General features: G+C 40.0%; 3 protein-coding genes and 1 non-coding gene across 6 annotated transcripts; all 4 read left to right on the top strand.

Annotated features, from left to right (window-relative positions):
* The first annotated feature begins 73 nt into the window (after positions 1–73).
* On the top strand, positions 74–11,956 carry tkta (transketolase a). Of its 2 annotated transcripts, none has more exons than XM_089010835.1 (14): positions 74–250; positions 1,443–1,560; positions 1,646–1,759; positions 2,343–2,440; positions 3,355–3,546; positions 4,684–4,802; positions 4,892–5,082; positions 5,171–5,335; positions 7,049–7,205; positions 8,708–8,838; positions 8,933–9,016; positions 9,104–9,197; positions 9,999–10,121; positions 11,547–11,956. In XM_089010835.1, exons 1-14 carry the CDS (start codon positions 144–146, stop codon positions 11,732–11,734), a joined length of 1,881 nt encoding a protein of 626 aa, XP_088866961.1. In that variant the 5' UTR covers positions 74–143; the 3' UTR covers positions 11,735–11,956. The 2 variants fall into 2 exon arrangements, with proteins under 2 accessions (XP_088866961.1, XP_088866960.1); XM_089010834.1 differs by having other exon boundaries at positions 4,886–5,082.
* A 1,216-nt stretch (positions 11,957–13,172) lies between these two features.
* bicd2b (BICD cargo adaptor 2b) lies at positions 13,173–22,376 on the top strand. The gene is made up of 8 exons (XM_089010792.1): positions 13,173–13,694; positions 14,934–15,146; positions 15,979–16,131; positions 16,234–16,698; positions 17,599–18,597; positions 19,316–19,467; positions 19,744–19,975; positions 21,292–22,376. The coding sequence occupies exons 1-8, from the start codon at positions 13,461–13,463 to the stop codon at positions 21,292–21,294; spliced, it is 2,451 nt and encodes an 816-aa protein (XP_088866918.1). The 5' UTR covers positions 13,173–13,460; the 3' UTR covers positions 21,295–22,376.
* Positions 22,377–22,796: 420 nt separating this feature from the next.
* Positions 22,797–26,073, top strand: card19 (caspase recruitment domain family, member 19). 2 transcript variants are annotated; one of them, XM_089010649.1, is made up of 6 exons: positions 22,797–22,845; positions 23,196–23,335; positions 23,579–23,735; positions 24,012–24,074; positions 24,202–24,267; positions 24,385–26,073. In XM_089010649.1, exons 1-6 carry the CDS (start codon positions 22,839–22,841, stop codon positions 24,492–24,494), a joined length of 543 nt encoding a protein of 180 aa, XP_088866775.1. In that variant the 5' UTR covers positions 22,797–22,838; the 3' UTR covers positions 24,495–26,073. The 2 variants fall into 2 exon arrangements, with proteins under 2 accessions (XP_088866775.1, XP_088866774.1); XM_089010648.1 differs by lacking the exon at positions 22,797–22,845 and adding an exon at positions 22,875–23,054.
* LOC148890101 (U6atac minor spliceosomal RNA) lies at positions 25,367–25,494 on the top strand. Its single transcript, XR_016116771.1, has one exon. It is a non-coding gene; the product is annotated as a U6atac minor spliceosomal RNA (small nuclear RNA).
* Positions 26,074–26,452: the final 379 nt, after the last annotated feature.

The raw sequence follows: 26,452 nt of genomic DNA, 5'->3' as shown, positions 1-26,452 counted from the left end.
TGATCTGATCAATCCAGACTCGACTTCATTGTCTTTCTGTCAATCCCTAACTTCATCTCTCGCACACTTTTAGGTTCAGTCACCCTCGTCCGCCCTCACACTTTTACGAACGAAGGACTGTTGGAGCTCGACATTTTGCCTTCATGGAGGATTACCACAAACCTGACCAACAGACAGTCCAGGCGTTGAGGAACATCGCCAATCGCCTCAGGATCAACTCCATCAAGGCGACGACCGCAGCCGGCACAGGGTGAGTGGACTGCTGTGGTTCTTCACTGTCTTTGCACAATTGTTGCAAACTTGTTATTTCTGCCCAAGCAAGTGATATTTTTATGTACCTGTATGTACAACATGTGCATGCTGTTCACGCCAAGGCATACTTGACATGAAGGGCCCGGAAAAAGGCCGAGTCCTGTGGCCTTTGTTCTGCTTGTCCGACATTTTCTGATCCCAAAGTGTAATCTTTTATTCTTACACCAGTATATATTCAGAAAAAAATAGCATGAACATTTGCAACAATATAATCTTGTTTTTTGTTGTTGCATTTTTTTATGCCTTTTGTCATTTTGCACATACAGTATATGAATACAAATTATTGCCAAAATCCGTTGACAGAATGCTTAAGAGTAAAATAACATAACATACATTGCATTCTATTTTATGTTAGTCCTCATTTATGAGTTTTTAAAAATTGCTTCATTATTTCAAAATAGGAATTTCAAATGACGCTTGAAATGCTGAAAATACCATATTTCATTGAATAAAACACTCCACAAAATGTTTTGCATTCCATTTTATTGCAAAGAATGAAGGGTAACACCGAACAAAGCAAAGCAACTGAACAAAGCTGCTTTATTTGGCCATCACTAGTCAACCTGCTATCTAAATTTTGGTCCCGTCTACTATCAAGTTGTTTTACTTGCAACAAAATACCCAAAAGAATATTTTTTTATTCATTTCTTTTTTTAATCATGAATTGACATACATTATGCATGTCAATAGTATGGCAGACAGACGGTGGAGTACACGCCTTAAGACGCCATAAGGCTCGATGGTGGTCTTTGTGTTCATTCAGTGATTTGTCTGTTTAGTGTCGACTCCATAATCGTCTTTGAATTTGACTTGAAAATGTATTTTTCATTATTCTCCACAAGAGATCATCAAAGGAATAATTATTATGTTTTACTGTAAAAATCAAATTTTTGCTGTTTTAAAATTCATTCATACTAAATAAATACACACTATAGTTACAGTGAAGATCTTTACTTGGTTGATATGCTAGTTACTGAATAGCACCGCTTTTTCCGTGTTTTCATGTAGACCTGATGACATTTTTACGGTGTGAGCATCATTATATGATTTGTGACCAGGCCATCGCGTGCTGCTGCATGCATTCGTGTCATCTGGATAATATGCACTCTCTCCGTTCTTTTCTCACCCAGACACCCTACATCATGCTGCAGTGTGTCAGAAATCATGTCTGTGCTTTTCTTCCACACCATGAAGTACCGTCCTGACGACCCACGGAACTTCCACAGTGATCGCTTCCTTATGTCCAAGGTGTGAGCCTTTCTCTCCTCAGGATAAAAAAAATGTGTATTCCCAATTAAGATACAGTTGCAATGTTCAATGTTCTCTATGCTAGGCTCAATCTGCCCCAGCCTTGTACTCAATGTGGGTCGAGATGGGCTTCCTGAAGGAGAGTGAGTTGCTCAACCTGTGCCAGGTTGACTCTTCGTTGGAGGGCCACCTCATCCCTGTAAGGAGACAGAAGATGTTCTGGAAATCAGCCAAACAGCTGATTATATCATTTACATACAGTCCAATATATACAATTTTTTTTTCTGATTCAAAAAATGTTTTTTCACAAGTAATTTTTCCAAAAATAAATGCGACTAGAACCTGTAAAAGTCAATTGAAAAAAACCCCCATTAAATTAATTTCCTGTTAATGTCATTAATAATGACAAATAAACTCAATCATAACTGCAATCTGGCTATGTTCTGACTTGACTAATCACATTCAATTTTTTGTTATATTAGTGTCAGCACACACCCACTACCATTAAAGTGCGTTTTACTGAACCCAAATGAAGTTCAGGTGTTCCTGTAGGCTTTTCCTGACATTTCGGTTGCTTTTCAGAATCCTAGAGGAAAGTTTGCACACTACAGTGTCTCCGTTTAGTTTAAAATATATTAAAAACATGACCAAAAATGGTTTCAATTACTTGAATTTTTATTTTGGTCTGTTTTTATTTTTCTGATCACAAAAATGTGGCAATTCAACCTGCATTTGTAGATTTTTTTTTATACCCACCATATCTTTGTGATGTTGCATTTCAGAGACAGCAATTTGTGGACGTCACCACTGGCTATTTGGGACAAGGGCTCGGGGTGGCCTGTGGAATAGCATATACTGGGAAATATTTTGACAAAGCCAGGTAATCCCACACAATCATGAAGTGTCAACTGTTCACAAATGGTCAAAATATACAGATTTCTATGTATATAGTAGTTGTAGATCAGGGGTGTCAAAGTCATTTTTTTGCCGCGGGCCACATTGTAGTTATGGTTTCCTCTCGAGGGCCGTTATGAATTTGGCGAACCCATTAGAATGTTTAAATCCCTTCAAATTTTACATATAGAGCACACGGCAAATTAATGAATAACTCGTTTTCAAATCTGAAGTCAAGAATAATGACTTTTATTTTGGTTGACATCCAAAAATATGAAATTTTGGCTCAGATTTTAGCAATCATCATGGAATTTAACAAGTTTGATTTGCTTTCGCGGGCCGAAAAAAATGATGTGGCGGGCCGGATTTGGCCCGCGGGCCTTGACTTTGACACCGGTGTTGTAGATCGTTAAATGAGGTCTATTTTGTAGCTTGATAGGAGCAATTTTAGGCTTGTCCACAAAGTGGATGTGCACTGCGCTCTCCTGATTTTTCTGCTCTAATAATCACAGGCCCAGCAGTCGCGTATCTCTCACAGATTTCCTCTTTGACAAAAAAAATGCAAGCATTGTGCATTCAACCTTACATTTATACACAGTTAGTTACAGTATTTTCTTGTTGCAAACTAAAGCCATTACTCACTTTTCTTTTGTATCTGCATGCAAAAACAGCTGTCCAAATTAAGTAGCCCTTGAGAAAAATGTGAGGCAAGTTGGATGTACAGGTGTGAAATTCAACAGCCACACCTTGAGAAGCCCCAGGAAGCTCTTTCATGCCATGTTTAGCAAGTGAGCTGTCAAACCGAGAATCAATTTAACCAGAAAAGTGTCAGATTGCGTTTTCATGCTTGGTGCGCTCAAGCGCAGGTGCACTAATGGCATAACCCTTCTCCACTTGCAGCTACCGTGTTTACTGCTTATTGGGGGATGGCGAAATGTCAGAGGGCTCCGTATGGGAAGCCATGTCGTTCGCTTCTTACTACCAGCTTGACAACCTGGTGGCCATCATGGACATCAATCGCCTGAGCCAAAGTGACTCTGCGCCTCTTCAGCATCATGCGGAGAAATACCAGAGGCGCTGCGAAGCTTTTGGGTAATCCAGTCTGGGACTGATCAACTCAGTGTTAGACGAATTGTCAAGTATACGTAAACGTCATTGTTGGGGTGTTAATTCCAAATGTAGATACCAGTAGGGAAAAACAGTTTTAGATAAGGAATTATAAAATCTCACACCTCACTGTATGGCAGTGGATCTGCAATATGTGGTTATAACAAAAATATAATTTTGGACAAACATAAATAAATACTAAAAGGATACGATATGAGAGGTATCCATTTGCGATTTATTTGATACAATGTGAACACAATGACCTGGATGAATTTGAATATTCACATTCAAGTATTTGTTTTTGCCTGTTAGTTAGCAGCATCATGCAAAAACAATGGAACCATTGTACAGAAATGATAGTACAGGTAATGGGATGGTGCGTGATCCAGGAACGGCCTCTTTATTGAATTGCATTGGATGAGCCTTTGTTAGTCTCGCAGTGGAGGAATTTATATTTCACAGCAGTAAAGTAATCAAAGTAAGACGAAAGTAAAGGAAGAAGTACAAAAACGAAATACAGGACCTGCTGTAAAAGGCGCCATCTTAGAGTCAAAAGAAACCACATCCGCACCCTCATTGTCGTATGAAGCAGTTCTAGATGAAAGATTAGAGGATCAATGCATCCTTTTCACCAGTCGATCAGGACGTCATGGTGAAATGTGCACGTCTGCTACAACCTAAATGTCGAAAGCAAACACGAATCCGTAGCATCCATTGACAAAAAAAAGACTGTCTCACACCACCTGTCCCATGTAAATCTGCTTCAATTCCAAACCGCGACAGTTCTACATATGCATCGGCGCTCTGCGCTGACGCTCTTTTCTTCTCGTCCTGGGCTCCTTCAGATATGCATTCATCCAACTGCAGACTGTTCAACAGGGCTGTGAAAATAGTGGAATTTATATTTAGGTTAATTGTACAGATATGCAAAAAAATGTTTTGTCAACATTATATTACTTCCGTTTTTTTAGGCAGATTAAAATTAGGATTATTTGGCCATGAAGAATGTTTGTGTTCTATCAAGTCACATTGTAGTTTATGCACAGATACGTGTGTGCTTTTGTATTTTGGATCCCAAAATTCTTATTTTGAAATTTTTGAAATTGTGCAATGTGTATTCAGATGGCATGCCATCATTGTGGATGGACACAGTGTGGAAGAGTTGTGTAAGGCTCTGAGCCAGCCACGCCATCAACCTACCGCTATCCTTGCCAAAACCATCAAGGGCAAAGGCATTCCAGGTAATTCCCTGCAACTGAAAATATTAAATAATCCTTCTTCTGGAACCTCAAATGAAATTATGTGTGTTTGGCGGTGTTTTAAGCTGCAGAGGATAAAATGGGTTGGTACTCCAAAACTCTTCCCAAAGACATGGCTGAAATGGTTATGAAGGATATCCAGAGTCGAATTATGAGCACCAGCAAGCGCCTGTACCCCCCTACTCCCATGGAAGATGCTCCTCCAGTGAGCTTGAGGAACATCCGTATGGCCAGCGCACCTACTTACAAGCCTGGAGAAAAGGTTTAACATCATTTCATACAATCTCCATTGACCACAGAGGCAATGGCAGATACCTCTGATACCGGCGGCTACTGTATTTTTCACACAGATTTCCACACGTAAGGCCTATGGGATGGCGATTACCAAGTTAGGCCGCTACAACGAGCGCGTCGTGGCTCTTGATGGAGACACAAACAACCTCACTTACTCAGAGATCTTCAAGAATGAGCATCCCAATCGCTTTGTGGAGTGCTACGTTGCCCAGCAGAATATGGTAGGATGCCACATGAACCTCCGCTGTTGAGATTGATTTGGTCCGTAGAAACTCATTTCACTATTAAAAAAAAAAACAGTGATTGTAAATTTCTCCACTGCGAGACTAATAAAGGCTAATCCAGTCCAAACAAAAAAAAAAAAGACATTGAAAACGCGGTGTTAAATTTCGTCAGTTTTATTTTGTCAAGTGGTGACACAAAATCATCTGGATTCAGAACCATTTTTTAAAGGACAACCGACGTCACTTTTTTGTTTCTTAACTGACATCACAAAAACGTTTTATAGCATCTAAAATACCCAAAACACGCAGTGTGATATTTTTATTCAAATGCAAAACACCAATAAAAATGACTTAAAGTGTCCAACATCTGCAAAAAATTGAGCTGCGAATTGGGCATTTTCAGAAAGTCCCGCCCCCAGTTCGTGACGTCACGCCAAGACGCCTTGCATTGCTGGAGAATCAAAACAATGGCTTCAGATATATGCTTTCTTTTTACACATCCAGTTATGAATATGATTCAAATAGTTCTGAAGAGGAAAGCATACATGTTTGCAATCGATTAAATATTTTTTTTCCGTGTCATTTTGTGGCAACATTGGGGGGAAATCTCTCACCCAAAAAAAAGAGGCACAAAATGGCGACCTCCTGTGGCCACCTCCGTTTCCACAGGCTGACAAATTCCTTATATGGAGCTTGGACACCCTCTTCTGGCGGCTTTTGGGTGCAACACAAGGTTTTCAGACCAAACAATACAGCAAAATACATTGACGTGATGGAAGGACTGCTACAATGTGTCTTTTTTTCGGTCAGGGGCGATCCTTTAGTGACGTCACGTACGGATTCGTCACCAACTCAAAAACAAGACTTCCTGAATATTCAGCGCAAGTCTTAAAACGTAAAATATAGCTATATGCGGTGGAATCTTATTAAAATACCCTCAGTAGAAGTCATTTGAAGTCATTTTACAAATTATGGACACAACTTGTCCGGAGACGTCGGTTGTCCTTTAAGTGGATGTATCGTCAATTTGAAATATGTATTTAGATCCAGATGATTTTATTTTAATGTCACAACCCGATTAAATAAAAATTAGTAAATTCAACTAAACCTTTTTCGAGTGTAGCCTTACAATGTAAACAAAGTGATTACTCAATTACTATGATGATTATTATCTTTTATTTTATTCCTTTTTTTGTGAATGAGTGGCATTGTGTGAATCATCTCTGATTATTCATTTGACAGCTGGTCATATGTGATTGTAAATTATGTACCAGTTGCCAGGCCATTATGCAAGGATGGGTAAAGACATGATACATTTGCGTTATTATGGTCACTGTTTGCAAGATCAGCATGTGCCATGATGAGTTTATTAATACAGTATTACTATTAGATTGATCACATGGGAGGAACAGCTGCTTAAATGGCAGTGCTGTGGTGTCTCCGACTGCAGACGACTGCAATTTAGGTCAGCCATTTTGTGACGGCGGTAAGCAGTCACGGCAAGTGAAATATTAATTAGTGAAGAGGTTGCAGCCATATGCCCGATGGACAATCGGGGGCACATTCATTTGTACTCTTGTATAGTAGATTTTGATAAGTAAAAATCATATCTGATGGATGCTGTCAGTAAAAACTCACATTCAAATCATCTGATAGTATTGTCCAATTGTGTAACGTTTGTATATAAAAAAACGTCATTTCCATTTCTAGGTCAGTGTTGCCATGGGATGTGCCGCCCGTGAGAGAAATGTCGTGTTTGCCAGCACCCTGGCATCTTTTTTCACACGTGCCTACGACCAGCTCCGCATGGCAGCCATATTAGATAGCAACATCAATCTTTGTGGCTCCCACTGTGGCCTGTCCACCGGTTAGTAAGAATTACGGACCTCCCAAAGGAATTAACCCCCGTGAACCTTTATTTCCCTCACACTGAGCACTTTACTCCTGTTGTTTATTTATTTGTTTATTTATTTATTTATTTACTGTATTTTCTGGTGTATGAGGCCCACCCAAAATCCTTGATTTTCTTTAAAAAATTACCCTGCGCCTTATACGCAGGTGCGCCTTATATGGAAAGTAATATTGAGCCACAACAGGTTTTGCAACTACTGTCAACAGCCATCAACTCAATTTCCTTCAGTAGAAGTTGTGCGTAACCCTACCCTAATACTGTCATGCCTTATAATGTGGTGTGTCCTATATTAGAAACATTTTTATATATTTATGTTATGTTTGGAAAACATCTTTCATTCATTGAAGGTGTGCCTTATATATGGAAAAAGTTTGAAAATACACCATTAATTGGCGGTGCGCCTTATACTCTGCTGCCCCAGCCTCTACTGTAGCGCCTTAAAATGTGGTTTTGAATATTGTTATATATTTATATATTATATTTGGAAAACGTTTTTCATTCATTGAAGATGTGCCTTATAGTCCGGTGCGCCTTATATATTGAAAAAGTTTGAAAATAAACCATTCATTGGGGGTGCGCCTTATACTCCAGTGTGCCTGATACACTGGGAAATACAGTGAGACCTCAACTTACAAACACCTTAACTTACAAACTTTTCGTCTTACAAACGTCAAATTTCTGAAAATTAAACCTTATAATAAGCACTATTTTCATAATACACACCCACCACGGCTGGCGGAGTGATCTTCGGCGGAAGCACACGACCGAACAGCACCAACAGTCCTTATGGAAGGTGACTCTCCTTCCATAAGCCATCAACAACCATAAAAAAGGTAAATAAAACTTTATTTTACAGCACAGTTTATTTCTTTAATTACAGTCCTCATGCAATTCCCTTTGACCTTCGACCTCCAACGCCATTCCATCAAGCCATAAATGACCATCACAAATGTAAATAAAGTGACTTTATGATACAATGCAGTGTATTTCTTTCATTGCAATACAATAGCACATTTATTATACATAGAATAAGGTATGTTGTGTGTAGTTTTAAGGCTTATTTAGTTGATAAGTATATTTTATGGAATCCCGGGAACGGATTATTCCCATTTTAATGGTTTCCTATGGGAAATTATTTTTTCAGATACACACTTTTCGCCTTACACACTCTGTCTGGGTACCAATTAAGTTCGTACGTTGAGGTCTCACTGTACTGCATGTATTTATTTATTTATTTACGTGTGTGAGTACAGTTCTTGTGCTTTTCTCCTTTGTCCTCTAATCTTTTCCTCACTAACAACCCGATAGTCCTCACTCCTCCCCTCTTCCTTCCGTCCTCTCTACCCTAGAAGCCGTCTGTGAGGAACCACGTGTTCCTCTCTTTGCGCAGGTACACTTCATGCATGTCCCCTGCCAAATGTAAACAGTTACCATAGAGTTAAATGTATATTTTGCAGGCGAGGAAGGACCCTCCTTGATGGGACTGGAGGACATGGCTATGTTCAGGGCACTTCCTAGGACAACCATTTTTTATCCTAGTGATGGAGTGTCCACAGAGAAGGCTGTGGAACTTGCTGCATCCACAAAGGTAAAAGGAGTATGCTCCATATGAAAATTGTTTGGGTATTTTCTAATGGGAAACACAGATTTATTGGGCTGTTCTTCTATGTTGCTTCCGCCAGGGTGTTTGCTATATTCGAACCAGCCGCCAGGACTGTGCTGTTATCTACAACAGCAATGAAGATTTCTATGTTGGACAGGCTAAGGTAGGAATTTGTCTATTTGTGCCAGGAATTTGTGCCTGCTTTGTGGGTTTACTGTAAATTTGTGCGTATGCGCTCATTTTTTGCCAGGTGGTGTACCAGAACAAAGATGATCAGGTGACTGTGGTGGCTGCTGGAGTGACTTTGCATGAGGCTCTTGCAGCAGCTGAGCACCTAAAGAAAGGTACTGTAAAAGACAGAATTTGGTAGAATTTATAATCTCTTATACTGTCACGTTTTGCGAGGTGGTGATGGCGGGTGCGGATCTCAAAAAGCAGGCAGGAGGGAGCAGGAGGTTGATTGACAAATTGTATTAAAATAAACATCAAACATCAAACATCAAAAACATCAAAATGATCTGAACAGAAAAAAGTATCAAAAGAAAACCAAGTGTAAAAGTCCGCCAAGGTTAAACAAACACATGCACAGCATACAATGCATGCAATTGCAGACAAAGCATGCATCAAACAATGAACCGACACCGGATGGTCGTGCCGGGAGTCCTTTTAAGTGTCACTGATTAAAACGACCAGCACCTGCGAGGCTGCAGGCAGGGCTGACGTCGCTACCCGTTAGTCGCCAATCCGAACGTGGCAGTCCGCCACTGATCGGGACGACCAGCACCTGTGCAGGTGCAGGCGGGGCCGACAGCGCCACCCGTTGGTCACCAACCAGATCATGACAGATATTTGGTGTGTTATATCATGCTGAAAAACGCTTCTTAATCCCAAATGGAGAATGACCGATTGGTTATAATATCTCACAATATGAGTGGAAATGATGATTGATCACTTGCGATTGGCTTGCCACCACACCCGAGCAGCGTCGTTTAGAGGAAATTCTGGCTGTGCAGACTTGTTCCTATTCAAATGTAACTAATATTATGTGCGCAAGATTTACATCTGTGAGTCTGAAAACCTGCAACAGAACACCGCCCCCCCAAAAAAAATATATATATATTTCATCTCCATCCTTGATGTTGCAGAAAGGATACATGTGCGAGTTATTGACCCCTTCACAATCAAACCTCTTGATGTCAAGACCATCATGGACCACACACGTGCCACCAGGGGACGAATCCTTACCGTGGAGGACCATTACTATGAAGGTAGATAATATTTCTTAGCTTCTGCATATTGCATTACAGCGAAAAACATGGCGGCCGAGCCGCATCTGCGCAACTAGAGCGCCTTGGCATCATCATGTGTGTTACCGTGGCACCTTTCCATTGGCTTAGAGAAAAAGGACACGGTGCGGTGGAATTTGCTCATTGGCTGGCGCGCCCTCATTGCAGATAAGGTATCATGGAGCGTTTGCAAAATGTGGAAGTCGACGAGGCAGTGCGCTGTCACATCGCCTTAGCTGAGCATGAGCCCGTGGGCTACTTTGTGACCGAGATAACACAGGCAGCTATGCCCCATGTCCGACAAGGCAGCGGGGATGGGTGATGGTGCGCACTTGATTGGACAATACATAGCAGCTCTTCTTTTTATTTTACATGCAAGCTAATTAGACGACAGTTACGTTTTGTTGGGCGATGGCCAATGAGAACCATGTGTTCCAAACCGTTTCACCATGTATTTATTGAAAAAAATTTTTTTGTATTGATCATAATTATTGAATGACAGAAAAAAATAGATACAATTATAAATTAACAAAAGCTAAATTAACCAGTGTCAGGGAAAAAAATGCCAAATTACCGCAACAAAATATTTATTTAATCATAAAATAAATCATATTTGTCAATTTTATGGCTAACGAACCAAATGTTTGCACAATAAAATAACTATTATATCAATAAGTAAATGTGGTTTTTTTGTAGTCACATATTTAGCAATTTTTTAATTGAATGCCTCTGTATAAAATGAATTAAAATTGATACATTCTTCTCACATAAACAGCAAAATGAATGACCTATTTTTTAAAAAAAGGAATCTTAACTGATTAGCTGCCATTCCCGAATTTATTCGAGAATTGAAAAGTGTGACGTGGAGTGCCATTTCCAATTGTTTTCGGGTTTTGGTTTTTCTTGCGCAGGGGTGCGTTTTAAGTTTCGGTCACACCTCTGGTGATGTTTTTCCCTTCCACAAGGCATTTGCCTTCGGTCCACGTTAGCGCTTTGTTACAGTTTCAGGTGTTGTTAAAGCACCATCTAAACCAATATGTATTTATTGCATTGTATTTTGGACAGATGCCCTCATTTCAAGCTCAGATAACTCCAGACCCAGAGAACTTAGTAATTAACTCTTTTTTTTTATGATGACGGAAGAGTGTCTAAGGTTTCTTACGCTGAATTGAATGTTAATGTAGTCCTACAACTCAATATTCTGCGGGGTCCTTCAACCTGAGTGAAAATTAAAAAACCCCGGCACTAGAGTGGACAAATGTTTGCACATCGTCTGGTAGTGAATGAGTTTATAACACAAATGCCAGCCTAATATGCTCTGTTAGCGATACTTTACTCCCCTCTGCACCAACGTAACAACGTTACCCAGTCTTGCACTTTTTTTTCATATATCTTCTTGTCTCACAGGTGGCCTGGGTGAGGCCATGTGCTCTGCAGTCGTAAACGAGACTGGCTTCAATCTCCATCGTCTGGCCGTGTCCCACGTGCCGCACAGCGGCAAGCCGCAAGAGCTCCTGAAGATCTACGGTATCGACCGTGATGCCATTATCCAAGCTGTACGCAAAATGCTCAGTACCTCCACCAACGCCAAGTAAATTTACTCCTCTGCCCAACCCTTATTTCTCACCACGTTTATCAACAGTCAAGTGAGTCACATGACACCCAGCTCTCTTCTTTTATTCACTGTGAATCCCTATAAGTGTTTAAACAATTGTGCTTTTGTGATTTTTCAAGGTAGAATAACACTTTTGCTCATCTTTAATTCACACGCACGCACACACACACACACACACACACACACACACACACACACACATTCCATCTTTTCCAATTGTGGCCATCAACAACAAACTTTTTTACATGTTAACCGAGAGTACGTTGTGATCAGTCCCGTGTTTTTGCAATGCTTTTTAGGTCACATCAGTAAGGTGGCAGTGTTTTTATATTCCAAATGTAGCTCTTGAAATCGGGTGGCTTGTTAGTATTAAAGTAGTTGTCATGACGATGGTGTCAGAAAGTAACCAGGTGATTTGTTGTGTGTAGAATTTAGTGGAAAAAAAACAAAAACAAATGTAGATTGGTTAAAAGTTTCACCCAAAACACAGGTCGCATCCTTAGACAATTCAAATGTTCAATTGCGTCTCCTCAGCATTGTCGTTGTTGATGTCACCTTCTATTCACACGACACATCAGCCATATATACACTTGGAGCACACCGCCACACCAGCAGTATACATGACGACGTGGCGATTGACGTGTTTTTTATTAGGTTGGGAGAGGTTGTGAATAATGATTGTGACTGTGTAGTTAGAATTATTTCTGACTTGTGAACTGAAGAATTGTTACTTGAAGTTTTGTAAGTCCCATTATTTCATGTAATAAAACCCCCTACATTTGAGTCCTGCAGTTTGTATGTGTTTAATTTACTTTTTGCTTTGTCTGAACGGGAGGGAATGGATTTTACAGGAATTTCCTGGCATGTTAATCGTAAAGATGGATCCATATCAATGGAATGGAACACAATTAAATACAGTATGCGAGAGGGCCAAATAAACCAATTTCTGTGAAACAGTGAGGCAATGACATCCTGAAAATGTATTGTATTCAGCATGAAAAATATGTTTTATATTGCTGTTTGTGAGATGAATGTATTCGTTTTAATTTCTTTCATACAGATGCATCCATTCAAAAATGCTTATTGTGTGACTGTAAAAACTACATTTACATATAGATGTGTTATTTTTTTGCGTAAACATTTGGTTTATTAGTGATAAAATTGACAAATAAACATGATTTATGTTATGATTAAATAAATATTTGTTTGCGGTCATCAAGACGATTTGAAATGCCAAATGCTGTTGTAGTTTACGTTTTGAGCCAGTGGATGGCAGTGCCAGATTTAATTCAACACACGAGTGCGCTTGTTATCGTCAGCGCCGCGCGATGTATGTCGGTACTTGTAGTTTATTTGCTCAGTGAAGCGTACAAACTGTTGAGAAACAAACTACATTTCCCTCTCCTCCAAATTGAATGTCACGCATGGGCATTTTTTTCCTCCACTCGATTATCTTCAACTTAAGTTTTGTCTGTCAGCTGCAAGAATAGAATCACCCCCCTAAAAAAAAGTCACCAAGAATGGAACTATTGTCGAGTCGTTCAAGCCTTCGGAACAAGTAACGAGTCGTATAAAATACATGGACGCTATGTGAATTCCAACAATGCGATTTGAGGGGAAAGAGCAGTGATTCCAAGTCCTGCTCGCTTTTCTTCATTGCTCCGACTAACCAGGGCTGGGTCCCGTTGCGGTTTGCCAACATTTCCATGGCCGACCAAGAATATCCCGAAGCGTTATTGCAGACCGAGGCCGGGCCGCAGTGGCTCCGAGTTGAAGTGGAACGACTCTCCCGGGAGCTGCGTGAAACAACACAGGAAAAGATCCAGGCAGCGGAATATGGATTGGCGGTCCTGGAGGAGAAACAACAGCTCAAGCAGCGATATGATGAGCTGGAGACCGAATATGAGGCGGTCCGACATGAGCTGGATCAGCTCAAAGAGGTAGTACACGGTCACCCATTAAACAGTTTAGAATGACACTTGAAATTTATTTTGGTCAGTCTCAATGTTACGTAAAAATGAGCTATAAAAAGCCCATCTTTGTCTTGAATTATTGATCGTTTATCGCTATTCACTCGTGGCTACACCTGCATGGATTCATGAGATGAAATTACAAGTGCTAGGCTATATAAAAACCTCTGTTGAAAATGCACACAATTTTGAACCGGATAGGCCGGAGACAATCGAACCAACAAACAGGGAGTCCATCAAACTCCAAACAGATAGTCCTTGGCCGGTTTTTCAAACTGCAAACCTCAAAATTGTCAAGCAAATATGCCAACCATTCACTACCATGCTGCCCACTTCATTTCACTGATCATTATTAATAACGTTAGGACGTGGCTCATATTGAACCTCATTAGAATGTGCGGGGTGTATAAAATATTCAGTTATTTGGAAATTGATATGACAAATAATCCTATTTGAGTTACGTGTTGACTTGTGATGGAATAATTTCTCCATGATAAAAAAAGAAACACATGTCCTGTCACGTCTGGACTTGTGCTTCTCGGTATGCACTGCAATGTTCTTCTTTTCTTTTGCTTATGTGGCAAATTTGACATACAGAAAATATCACACCAAGATGCCAAACAGCAGTCCACCTTGAATACTGACCCTGTGAAAATTCCTCCAATCCATTTGTATTACTCCCACATCCTGTATAAGCATGCATAGATACCTCCCCACGCCCCAGCCACTTCCCTTTGCAGGGGATGTAGAGAAGTTTCTGTTTTGTATCGTCACTCAGTGTTTTGATCAACTACAAAATATATAAATATATAATGAATATGAGACACAAATGATGACTTATTAAAAATATGTCAGTGGTCGGTAACAATCATCATCTTTTGTGGCGTAAATCACAGTCACTCGACTCAGTCTGAGCTCATTCTTGAGAAGGTCTCATGATGATGACCTACTTCCTTTTTGAGTGATAATGTCGTCAGAGCTGACCACATCATGTTACACAAATGAGTGGTTAGATTTAGATAAAAAAGAGCTGTTTTATTGTGTTGTCTTAATAGTAGGGTATTTATATCGGGCCTCTGTCTTTGCAGTTGTGGTGTGTTCCACATTAACAACTAATTCTGTTCGTGAGCATGAATGACTAAAATTATTGTCTGCTTGTTAATTTGGTCCCTGTTTGTCGCTATGCTTATCTGTCCTTTTTGTTTCCAGGCCTTTGGGCAAGTGCACTCAGCCCACAGGAAGGTGGCAGCAGATGGAGAGAGCAGGGAGGAATCGTTGATCTTGGAATCAGCCAGTAAGGAGGCGCAGTACCAGCAAAAAGTCCTGGAGCTGCAGAATGACCTTCGTCAGGCCAAAACGTCGATTGCAAGTGCGCAAGCAGAAAATGAACGCCTGTCAAACATCGCTTTGGAAATGAGAGAGGTGAAATGAGTTGAAAGTGATTTTAAATTATGAATGATTGTGTGAAAGACAGAATATTTGAAGCTTGGAAGCATTTCAAATTCAATATGGAAGATAAAATGCAATTATGTGTACACATATTCGCTGATACCCATGTCACTCACAAGGACAGGTTCCACTTTGAAAAACACAATGGCACTGATGCTACAATAGAATCTGAGGATGGCAACCTCAATGTTTTGATGGAATCATCGGCGTCATGCTGAATTACAAAAAAATTAAAGGCCAACCGTCCAAAGTGGGCAGTTCTTTCATGTTACATATTTTGTGTGAGGCACATATTTTTCAGTGGGAATTTTAGCCACACGACTGTTTAAAACTGCAATTATCTCATTCACTGACAGACGATGTGTCCACTCCAGTGCCAGGGATTTTGTCATATTCACTCAAATTGTAGGACCCACAGAATATTGAGTTTTAGGACTACATAAACATTCAATGCAGCATAAGAAAGCTTAGACTCACTTCTTTCATCAGAAAAAAAACATTTATTTCGAGCTTACTTGGTTGTAGTTATCTACATTAAAAGTGGTGTCCGCTGTACAAAAGTTAAATGCTGCCCCCTTGTGGAAAGGAGGTCTGACTGACGATTCAAATGCACGGAATGGCATTCCACGTTGTGATTTTCAATTCTGGAATAAATTTGAGAATGTGAATTAGTTAAAAAAAAAACATCCCCATATTCCTTTCATCACTTTGCTGCTGTGAAATGTAAATTTCTCCACTGCGAGACTAATAAAGGCATATCCAATTCAATATTTCCTCTTATTCACACGCTTTCCCTTTCAAATAGACTTCGGAGCAGGTGGAGCTGCAACGCAGTCAGATGCGGGATGACATTCGAGAGTATAAGGTCCGGGAGGCTCGCCTCCTGCAGGACTACAGTGAACTGGAAGAGGAGAATATCTCTCTGCAGAAACAAGTGTCTGGGCTGAGACAGAACCAGGTGCGTCTGAGTGGTTTCCAACGTGAATATAAAAAAAAATAGTTTCGGGTTTCTAAAAATACTTGACAATGTTACATGTTACATGTCTTAATCGCCATTTAGGTGGAATTTGAAAGCCTCAAGTATGAAATCCGTCGTCTGGAAGAGGACTCCCAGTGCCTAAACAGCCAGCTGGAGGATGCCATGCGACTGAGGGAGATTGCCGAGCGCCAACTAACCGAGGCCTTAGAAACGATTAAAACCGAACGTGAGCAGAAGGCCACTTTACGTAAAGAGCTCTCGCACTACGTGACCATTGGCGGCTCCGTGTACAACGGTTCGTTCAATATCTCCTTCGACAACCTTAAACTCCACGACGAACCATCCGCCATCTCTGATCTGGACAACGACGACTTGATCCGAGGCTTTGAGAATGGCTTGATCAAGGCGGGCGAAGGTTATAAAGATAACGAGACTGCGGCCGGCCTGAGAGGAGACTCCTTCAAACCTGCGCCGAGCCTGGTGGACGACCTCCTGAGCGAGCTCAACATTTCTGAGATTCAAAAGTTGAAACAACAGCTTGGACAGGTAGATCCACAAAATACTGTGATTTTAAAGGACAACCGATGTCACTTTTTTGTTTTTTAACTGACACCAGAAAAACGTTTTATAGCATCTAAAATACCCAAAACACGCAATATGATATTTTTAGTCACATGCAAAACACCAATAAAAATGACTTAAAGTGTCTAAAATCTGCAAAAAATTGAGCTGCGAATTGGTCATTTTCAGAAAGTCCCGCCCCCAGTTCGTGATGTCATGCCAAGACGTCTTGAATCAAAACAATGGCTTCACATTTGGAGAATATGCTCTCTTGTTACACATCCAGTTATGAATATGATTCAAATAGTTCTGAAGAGGAAAGCATACATGTTTGCAATCGATTAAAGAATTTATTTGTGCCATTTTGAGGCAACATTGGGGAGAAATCTCTCACCCAAAAAAAAGGCACAAAATGGCGACCTCCTGTGGCCACCTCCGTTTCCACAGGCTGATAAATTCCTTATATGGCGCTTGGACGCCCTCTTCTGGCCTTTTGGCGGCTTTTGGGTGCAACACGAGGTCCCCAGACCAAATAAGTACAGCAAAATAAATTGACGTGATGGAAGGCCCACTACAATGCGTCTTTTTTACGGTCAAGGGCGGTCCTTTAGTGACGTCACGTACGAACTCGTCACCAACTCAAAAACAAAACTTCCTGAATATTCAGCGCGAGTCTTAAAACGTAAAATATAGCTATATGCGGTGGAATCATTGGAAAATACGCTCAGTAGAAGTCATTTGAAGCCATTTTACAAATTATAGACACAACTTGTCCGGAGACGTCGGTTGTCCTTTAACAATGGTTGATTTAGGGCTTACCCGAATCACACTTTATTTCATCGAAAATACGTCACACTGTTGAAACAGCATTTTTTTGTGTCTTAGGTGGAAAGGGAGAAAATGGCCCTCATCAACACTCTGCAGGAGAACCAGAAGCAGCTTGAACAGGCCTACGGGACCGTATCCGAGCAAAAGGAAACCGTCAACAGACTCACCGAGAACTTGAGCGCCATGAGGAAGCTTCAGGCCAGCAAGGAACGTCAGTCGGCCCTCGACGGTGAAAAAGATCGTGACAGCCACGAAGACGGAGACTACTATGAGCTGGACATCAACGGGCCAGAGATCCTCAAGTGTAAATACACGGTGGCTGTTTCTGAAGCGGGCGAGTTGAGGCAGGAACTAAAGACGCTTAGGGCACAGTATGAGAATTGTCGAACCCAGTATGAAGATGAACGAGCACGGCTGGAGAGTGACCTCCATGAGCTGAGATCAAGGTTGGCTTCTCTTGAGAAGATGAGTCAAGCAGATCAAATCGAGATGGCCCGTCTGGAAAAAGAGCTCCGTCTGGTTAGCGAGACCGCCGGAGAATCCCTTGGCAGCCTCAATGTGGCCCAAGATGAACTCATAGCATTCAGCGAGGAACTAGCTAATCTCTACAACCACGTTTGCATGTGCAACAATGAGACTCCCAACCGTGTCATGCTGGACTACTACAAGGGGGGCAAAGCATTGGTGAGGCGAGGACAAGAAGCCAAGGCACGGCCACCTTCTGGACTTCTCACCAACGGAGTGGTTCCCGAGGGTGACCCTCAAAAAACGGACTCCGTCGACAGCGCCGTCGTCTCAGGCCCAGAATCCCGTCCGGAGCCCATGAACATCTACAACCTGGTCGCCATCATCAGGGATCAGATCCGCCACCTGCAGCAAGCGGTGGACCGTACCACCGAGCTCTCCCGCCAGAGGTTGGCCAACCTGGAGCTCAGCACCGTGGCCGATAAGGACAAAGAAGCTTGCATGGAGGAGATCCTCAAATTGAAGTCTCTGCTTAGCACGAAGAGGGAACAGATCGCCACGCTCAGAGCTGTGCTCAAAGCCAACAAACAGGTCAGAGGACCATACGTACTTTCGTTTTGATGCATTATTTGGTATTTTATTACATTTGCTGTCAGTGAAGCATCAGTTGAACAATATCTGGTACAGTGAGACCTCAACTTACAAACGTCTTATCTTACAAAATTTTCGGCTTACAAACGTCAAATTTATGAAAATTAAACCTTATAATAAGCACTATTTTCATAATACACACCCACCGCTGCGCCTCTCTTTCCAAACAGCAATTCCCTTTGACCTTCAACCTCCAACGCCATTCCATCAAGCCATAAATGACCATCACAAATGTAAATAAAGTGACTTTATGATACAATGCAGTTTATTTTTTTCATTATAGTACAATAGCACATTTACTATACATAGAATAAGGTATGTTGTGTGTAGTTTTAAGGCTTATTTAGTTGAAAAGTATATTTTATGGAAACCCGGGAATGGATTATTCCCATTTTAATGGTTTCTCTAGCTTGAAAAAATAACACTAAACTGTACTTAACAATTTTAAAAATGCTTCAGAGACTGTAAGAGTATACTTTGAATATTTTATTCAGTGTTTCTTTGTTTTTGTTCTTTGCTAGTGGTGGGTACCCACTTCAAGTGAAAAACGAGTGGTGCCTGTTTTACACTTTTTCTATTGCATTGTTAGATTGTGGCTGGCTGGACGCCATTCCGACTTGATTCATTGTGATCCGTATGAAACATATTTATTCCTTAGACAGCGGAGGTCGCACTGGCCAACCTGAAGAGCAAATACGACAGCGAGAAGGCCATGGTGACTGAAACCATGATGAAGCTTCGCAATGAACTCAAGACTTTAAAAGAAGACGCAGCCACCTTCTCCTCTCTCAGAGCAATGTTTGCTTCAAGGTATAATGACGTTTTTATTCATCAACAATTGCACCGACGTCATACATTTTAACAAATAAGAGTTTCTTGCATAAAAGTGGATAAAACCAGGCATTTTGGGAACTGTCTGATGAAATATGTAGTTCCATCTGGAAACGACATTTGTTTTTGGGGTGAGGGCATGTGGGAGGAGCAAACGAGTGAAACTGGAAAATGGCGCCTCCTGCTGTCGACGGGATTTATCAGTTAATTTCTTACTTGGACTCATTTCTTGTTCTCCACTCTTGATCCTGTCAGGTGCGACGAGTACGTGACCCAGCTTGACGACATGCAGAGGCAACTGGCGGCGGCCGAGGATGAAAAGAAGACGTTGAACTCTCTGTTACGAATGGCCATCCAGCAGAAACTGGCCCTCACACAGCGTCTGGAGGACCTGGAGTTTGACCACGAGCAGGCGCGCCGCAATAATGCTACTTTGGCGGCGGGAAAGGGCAAAGCTAAGGGCAAGGGAGCCACGTCCAGTCATCATGTAAGTCTTGGTAAAACCGCAGGGCCGCTTCTCAGGGTGGCCCCAAAGAAAGCCTTTTTTTTGTACGCTAAACTTTATTTAAAAAACTACGTTCTTATTGAAAGATGCTCGCTGTAGTTTCTACAGTACTTGACAGACGGAATTCATTTTGCTGGTGTGTTTCGTTTTTAATTTTATTAAAAAAAAAGCCAATGAAAGCAGGCACTCAGTATTTGTTGGTTATTACAAGGATAGCTGCAGTACTCACATTCATTTTAGTAATATTTTTATTTATTAACTTTTGAACAGTTTCAGTTATTTTTACATACATCTTTGAAAATATTTAAGGAGATGACGCAGAACACATTGGATTGTGTTGATTTTATTTAAATAAAGCTACAATGTTTAAAAATGAAGCATTGACATGTATTCAATCCAAACCAAAATGTTGTTCTTATTATAATTAATATCATCATTAATTTTCACTCAAGTTTCAAGACCCACAGAATATTGAGTTTTAGGACTACATAAACAATTAATTGAGCGTTAGAAAGTTTAGACTCTCTTGTTTCATCAGAAATAATAGTTAATTTTTAAGTTATATGGGTCTGGACGTATTTGAGCTTGAAATGAGGGTGGCTGTCCAAAATACAATACAATACAATACAGTACAATACAATACATATTGATTTATATCATGCTTTTACAACAGCTGAAGCTGGAACAAAGTGCTAACGTGGACAAAAGGCAAATGCTGCCCCCTCGTGGAAGGGAAAACATTGTCAGAGGTCTGACCAGCACTTTATCGGCACCCCCTGCAAGAAAATCTAAAACTTGAACAAATTCGGGAATGGCGCCCAATATTACACTTTTCAATTCCTAAATACATTTGGGAATGACTAACTGTCCAACTCCTCATAGACTTTTCCACTTCAGCATATTAACACAATTCGGGACATATAGGCCACGATCTTTCAAATTCTGTAGTCTACCATTTAACTGCCCAAAATACATGCTTGCATGTATGCAAGCATCCAGTAAAAAAATTGGAGTGAATAAGACATTCAACAAAACACTGATTCAAAAAACTGCAACTTTACAATATTTGAATTATATTTTTCATTTTTCTTTCCTATCTCTTGGTGCCATTTGTATTAAATTGTGAAAAGTTGCATGTCCTCTGCTTGCACTAAATTGATTTACAATCTTATCCAAGCCTACATGAAAACCTCATTGCACACTTAACTTTTCCTACTGCCAATTTTGTGTCACTAACTACCAATCAGCAATTAATTTAACATATATTTTTTCTCTTTTTCTTATCATTTCCTCCACAGTAAATCTCTCCTATCAAGTGTCCTTGAGGAGTCTGATCTGTGAGCAGTTTCCAGACACTTGTCTTCCTGGTGTCTTCACATGAATCGCGTTCCAAGTTACGCGTACACCAGATCATACAATAGCCTTGGTTTGAAGTGCCAAAACTATTTTGTGAACTGTTCCACGACGCATCAGCAGTCTGTTTAGTCCTTCAGTTTTACAAGAATGCATGACACCTTGAAAAAAAAAATCAATGGATGAGCGCCATTATTAATTAGCAAATTATTTGCTGCCTGTGTGTGTGTGTGTGTGTGTGTGCGTGCGCGCCTGTGCCTGCGTGTGTTTCCTCGACTGAGCACTTTGCATTTTTTATGTTGCCGCCCCTTTTTACACACTTTTCTAAAATATTTTTACAGAAAGTGCATTTTTTTTATCTGCCAGACTAGTCACATTCTGTTACCCACTGGCTTTTGTTGTTTATTTGTATTTATTTTATAACGAGAAGTCACCTCATGTAACACCTGTTTTCAAGCCATTGCTTGAAATCATGAAAAGAGAAACAAACGACACATTTGTTGGATACAAAAATAATATTGTCCAGTGTAATAATGACCTGCATAATGTTCTCTGCTACAACGGCACAAAAAATATACTAATCATGAGTAAGGAAGAGTATTAAATACACACTTTTATTTCAAGGTCTCTTAAATTATGGATGACAATAGTCCAGATGCATGAATTATTCACAAAAGAGAGTATGTCATGCATTTGTGTTGTACTGTATAGGATTTAAAAAAAAACGTTTGCCTTCAGTGCCATTTTTGTTATGGTGTAAGTGCAATTTCTAAGATTGGATAACTCCTAACCCTTGGTCATCCCACATTGAAAATGTTACATGGTGTTAGTCACTTTTTTCTTTTTTAGGTCACATTTCATTCTAACTACAATTATTGTTCAGTTGTGAACAGAAGGTCAAACCAATTTCACAAAGACTTGTGGTTAAAATACTAGCAAAAATCACCATGACTGCAGAACTCTTAGTCCAAACAGTGTTTTGACTGGTAAACAAATAAAATAATCTAACTCTCACAATGCTGAAGAGTCATCTTTTTAAATGCATCCATCCATTTTCTGAATCGGTCATCCTCATCTGAGAAAAATGATGGGCATATTTTTATTCAACAATTGCAGGTTGAATACCATCATTGGTTACAATATACATTGCACCGACACAATCTAGATTTAAAGTGAGAACTGTATCGCATTTTTATGTGACCATCTAGTTCAATGGTAATGCTGCTTTTGGCTCGTGAGGCTTCGGTGCACGTACGTTCGTGCTCCGCCTAGTTTGTTCATCTCTAAGTGAAAAATAAATACTCAATTCTATTATTTATGTATTTAATTATATTTGAATAAAATTTCGTTCGCTGTACAATTAAACGTTTCATTTGCTTCCACATTTTCAGTTTACGAAATAACGTCTACCTTGATTTCCGCTTCCGGTGGCGGGGCGGAAGTTATTACGTCGAGTGGGCGCGGTTTGAGAAAGGACAGAAGGGACTCCACGATGGGAGGTTTGTTTCTTTCGTTGTGTGGAAAAAGCAAATTTGTCCTCTCACGGTGGCTTTTCTGCTTTAATAGCTGAAGGTTTAATTAATTTGCACTCTTTACTTGCGAATGATAATTGTTCCGATAAAAATACTGTTTAGTTTCGACTTCAAAAAGTTAGTTTTTCTATTAGATGTTGTAGCTGCTGCGGACAGTGGACAACTCATGTGGACATGTACTGTATTCTGTTTCTCTTTTTTTTCGATTAGATTAAAACGATGGTTCATAAAACACAAACCGTGCTTAGCAACATATCTAGTTTTGCCATTGATTCGGATTTGGTTTTAATTTTAATGAGATTCCTGTGTTTGAACAGACAGTTTTCATGAGCAACTGGTAGAGGATGGGGCCTTCCTCAGAGCAGAGAGGAGACTGGACACAGACCTGGTGGACAAAATCATCCTCCAACTCAACAGGATCTACCCACAAATACTCACAGACAAGGAGGCCACCAAGGCAAGTGACAAGTGCACACATTACACATCAAATACTCAGCAATGACCAAGTTCACCAATGCTTGTTGTCAAAATATAAGGAAATACAATACAAATACTTGCCGCTGTTGGGTGGGTGACTTAAAGAGACAAATGTCACATTTATCCACGTCAACAAATTTGTGTGTGAGGATGCATGTGCATGTGCTACTTTAGAGGTTAAAAAATTGTAGCATCCTTTTATTGCATTTGTGGTCCATCGTAGTTCCGCAACTTGGATGTGCCCACAAGCGTCCGACGAGGAGAGCTCCTGACGCACCTACAAGCAAAAGGCGAAGAAGCATGTAGAGAATTTTACAGGGCTCTTCACCTGCATGTAGAGGATGTCTATTACAGCTTACCAACACGGCTCCGTCTCCGAAGTAAGGACCTGAAATGTCTCCTATCATGTACGATAAAAATCTCATAGTGAACTACATAACAACACACATTCAGTTGAACCACCAAAATCAAACAAAATCTCTTCACTTCCACTGACATTCAAATTGAATTCAAATTATAACAGTCACTGTCATAAAGCGATTATCATTTAGAGGCATATTTTAAGTTACATGTACATTCCAACATGAGAATGCCGACCTTCTACTGTATTCCAAGAGTTTACACCCTCCAAATCAAAATCATCACTTTGTCCCCAGATTCTGTTGATCCTCTCACACTTCCAAGTGCCTACAAAGAGCGACACATTATGAACGACAATGGTAAGAAAAATATGTAGAATGTACTGATTAAACTTTTGTAATGTCAGTTTGCTGCAATTTTGCATGTCATCATCAATGAATCAATGAGGTCCATTCAGAAATCCCATTCAAAAATCCCTCTTTCTAGGTCCCCTCTTCTTCATAGGCTGCTTCAGTGTTGCAGTTGGAATAGCATTAGTCTATTATTTTGGTGGTAAGGAGCTATTTTCTGTATGGCATGCATATAATCCCTGGGGGGAGGGTTTAAAAGCAACGTCCAATTTATTGTGTGGAGTCAAGTGTCACTGTAGAGGGTGTCCTTGTTCTGTAGAAGCCAAACTGACTGGAGGAAGCGGGGCTCTTGGCATGGCGGCATTGGGTTTGAAAAGAAAAGCCCGCGAGGTTCTTGTGTGGTACACCGAAGAGAGCCTCATGAAGTAAGGACCGACAGACCCTCAGTGACCTAGGGCTTTAGCAAATCTTTATTTGTACCAAAGCACAGCACCATATATTGCCTTTCAATTGGTTTATAAGATTGTTTTTTTTTTACATATTTATATTTCCTACTTTGGGTGGTCCAAAATATGAATGATGAGGGACATTTGAGTAGACAAAATTGGTTGATGGCCAATTAGTTTGAGTTATTTCAATCATAAAAATGATCAGGGAAGTGTTAAATACTATTCAGCATCTTTTTACTTTCTACATTTATATTTTCAAAGATTATAAATGCATAGTCCATTTTACTGACCAAAGATGTGACAGTTATTGTAATTTACTCCACTAACTATTTACCATGCACATGGTGCAGGTTTAATTATTTTGACGACAGTCAGCTGTTGAATCTCATTAAATTGGTAGTTTGTCGCCCTCGTGTGGTATAATGATACAACAAGAACAACATGAGTTTATTCGGTGAGGTAAAACACAATTCACCGAGATAAATATGAGAATATTAAGCGCCCGGTGGTGTGATCAGATGAAATAATTTAGGATCGATTGGTTTCGTTATGTTTAGAAAGAAATAACGTTATACTGTTAGCCAATGCGCATGCAGTCACATGACTATCCTCGCCAATCCCTTCCAAGTTTAATGCGCAATGCATTCTGGGTTTCTGTTTAAAAAACTAAACAACAAACAAAACGTAGTATTTGTCCGAATAAATTTCGAATCGGAACACGTTCGCCTTGTAGAAAATAACAAACTAAAAGTTTTATTCTGAGATAACATGCGAGAAAAATTGCTGGCACCTTAAGTGAAGATGGGCCGATTTCGTGTCACTATAAGAGTTTGAAATGTGGCTATGTGATTTGTGTTGTATGAAAGGAGAGAAGGTTAGCACTCCCCTTGACAAGGATGGAAATGGCCCCTGTGGCCTGCAACACATATATGGTTAAGGCATTGCCACCTACTTCGTGGCATCTCTAACCAAGTTTTTTCGTTGAACATATCATGATGTATTTTAGCACTTAATCAAAATTCAGGGACGACTGTTATTCTTTATATTTTCACTCAGACAGTAAAGTACCCAATGGCAGTGGAATTTAAAACTCGAATGCGTTACAAGTTTCTGTGACTATTTAATAATGTTTTGTGGTCTGCTGCAAAATTTAGTGCCTTAACAAATAAGTGTAGAAATTACAACTTGTATATTGCTAAATTTCATTTCCCATGTTAATTATACATTTCTACACTAGAGTGCCTTCTGCCAATTTTAATCAAATCAAAAAGAAAAACAAAAAAGGAGGACTCATGAACCTAACAGTCGCTACAGTATAAAAACTGTGCTTTATGAAAATATGCAGAAGCAATTCTATTACACGCATGGTTTGGAGTTTTTGTTTCTTATTTTCTTATATCAATATGCAGTTGCGTGTCCATATTTAATTCTGATTGATAGTCCAAGTTTCCTGTGCCTCCATTTTGTTTCACTGTCATTTTAAGATGCCTTAACCATAGAAGTGCTACTTTGGTCCTCTGAACTATATATATTCTGATAATAAACAAAATGACAACATGTGTTTGTTTTGATCATAACTTTAATTTCAAATAGTGCTCACAGTGTTTGTTACACCATTCGTTAAAATCCAAAAGAGATTTCAGTCCTTAGAAAATTCTATAAAAACACATCATTGAACAGACAATGTAAGGATTTAACTAAAATATGCACATTATCTTATTTTAAAGACAGTAGTGGTTGCATAGCGCATTAAGCAAGTATACAATGAATTTAGTAGCTCCATCTCTTGGTCCATGCCTAAAAGACTACATTGAATATATATTTTCAAAAATGAATCTTATGAGGCATTTCAAGGATCAAATGTAACATATTTTATGTTTAATAATTGAGACATGCACAAAGGCAAAACTCGTATGAAGGAAGTACGGGATGTATAAT

Source organism: Hippocampus bargibanti, linkage group LG12 (assembly GCF_051943395.1).
Source record: "Hippocampus bargibanti isolate YZ-2025 linkage group LG12, ASM5194339v1, whole genome shotgun sequence".
Classification (NCBI taxonomy): domain Eukaryota; kingdom Metazoa; phylum Chordata; class Actinopteri; order Syngnathiformes; family Syngnathidae; genus Hippocampus; species Hippocampus bargibanti.
Note: the sequence above shows the minus strand (reverse complement) of the source record. Positions and strands in the feature narration are given on the sequence as shown.

Excerpts from the sequence above, each read along its gene's own strand:
- tkta (XM_089010834.1), top strand. The coding sequence starts at position 144 with ATGGAGGATTACCACAAACCTGACCAACAGACAGTCCAGGCGTTGAGG. Across the intron at positions 5,083-5,170 it reads CTTACAAGCCTGGAGAAAAG|ATTTCCACACGTAAGGCCTA; the intron begins GTTTAACATCAT and ends TTTTTCACACAG. Across the intron at positions 5,336-7,048 it reads ACGTTGCCCAGCAGAATATG|GTCAGTGTTGCCATGGGATG; the intron begins GTAGGATGCCAC and ends TTCCATTTCTAG.
- bicd2b (XM_089010792.1), top strand. The coding sequence starts at position 13,461 with ATGGCCGACCAAGAATATCCCGAAGCGTTATTGCAGACCGAGGCCGGG. Across the intron at positions 15,147-15,978 it reads TCGCTTTGGAAATGAGAGAG|ACTTCGGAGCAGGTGGAGCT; the intron begins GTGAAATGAGTT and ends CCTTTCAAATAG. Across the intron at positions 18,598-19,315 it reads TGCTCAAAGCCAACAAACAG|ACAGCGGAGGTCGCACTGGC; the intron begins GTCAGAGGACCA and ends TTTATTCCTTAG.
- card19 (XM_089010648.1), top strand. The coding sequence starts at position 22,949 with ATGATAATTGTTCCGATAAAAATACTGTTTAGTTTCGACTTCAAAAAG. Across the intron at positions 23,736-24,011 it reads AACACGGCTCCGTCTCCGAA|ATTCTGTTGATCCTCTCACA; the intron begins GTAAGGACCTGA and ends CTTTGTCCCCAG. Across the intron at positions 24,268-24,384 it reads ATTAGTCTATTATTTTGGTG|AAGCCAAACTGACTGGAGGA; the intron begins GTAAGGAGCTAT and ends CTTGTTCTGTAG.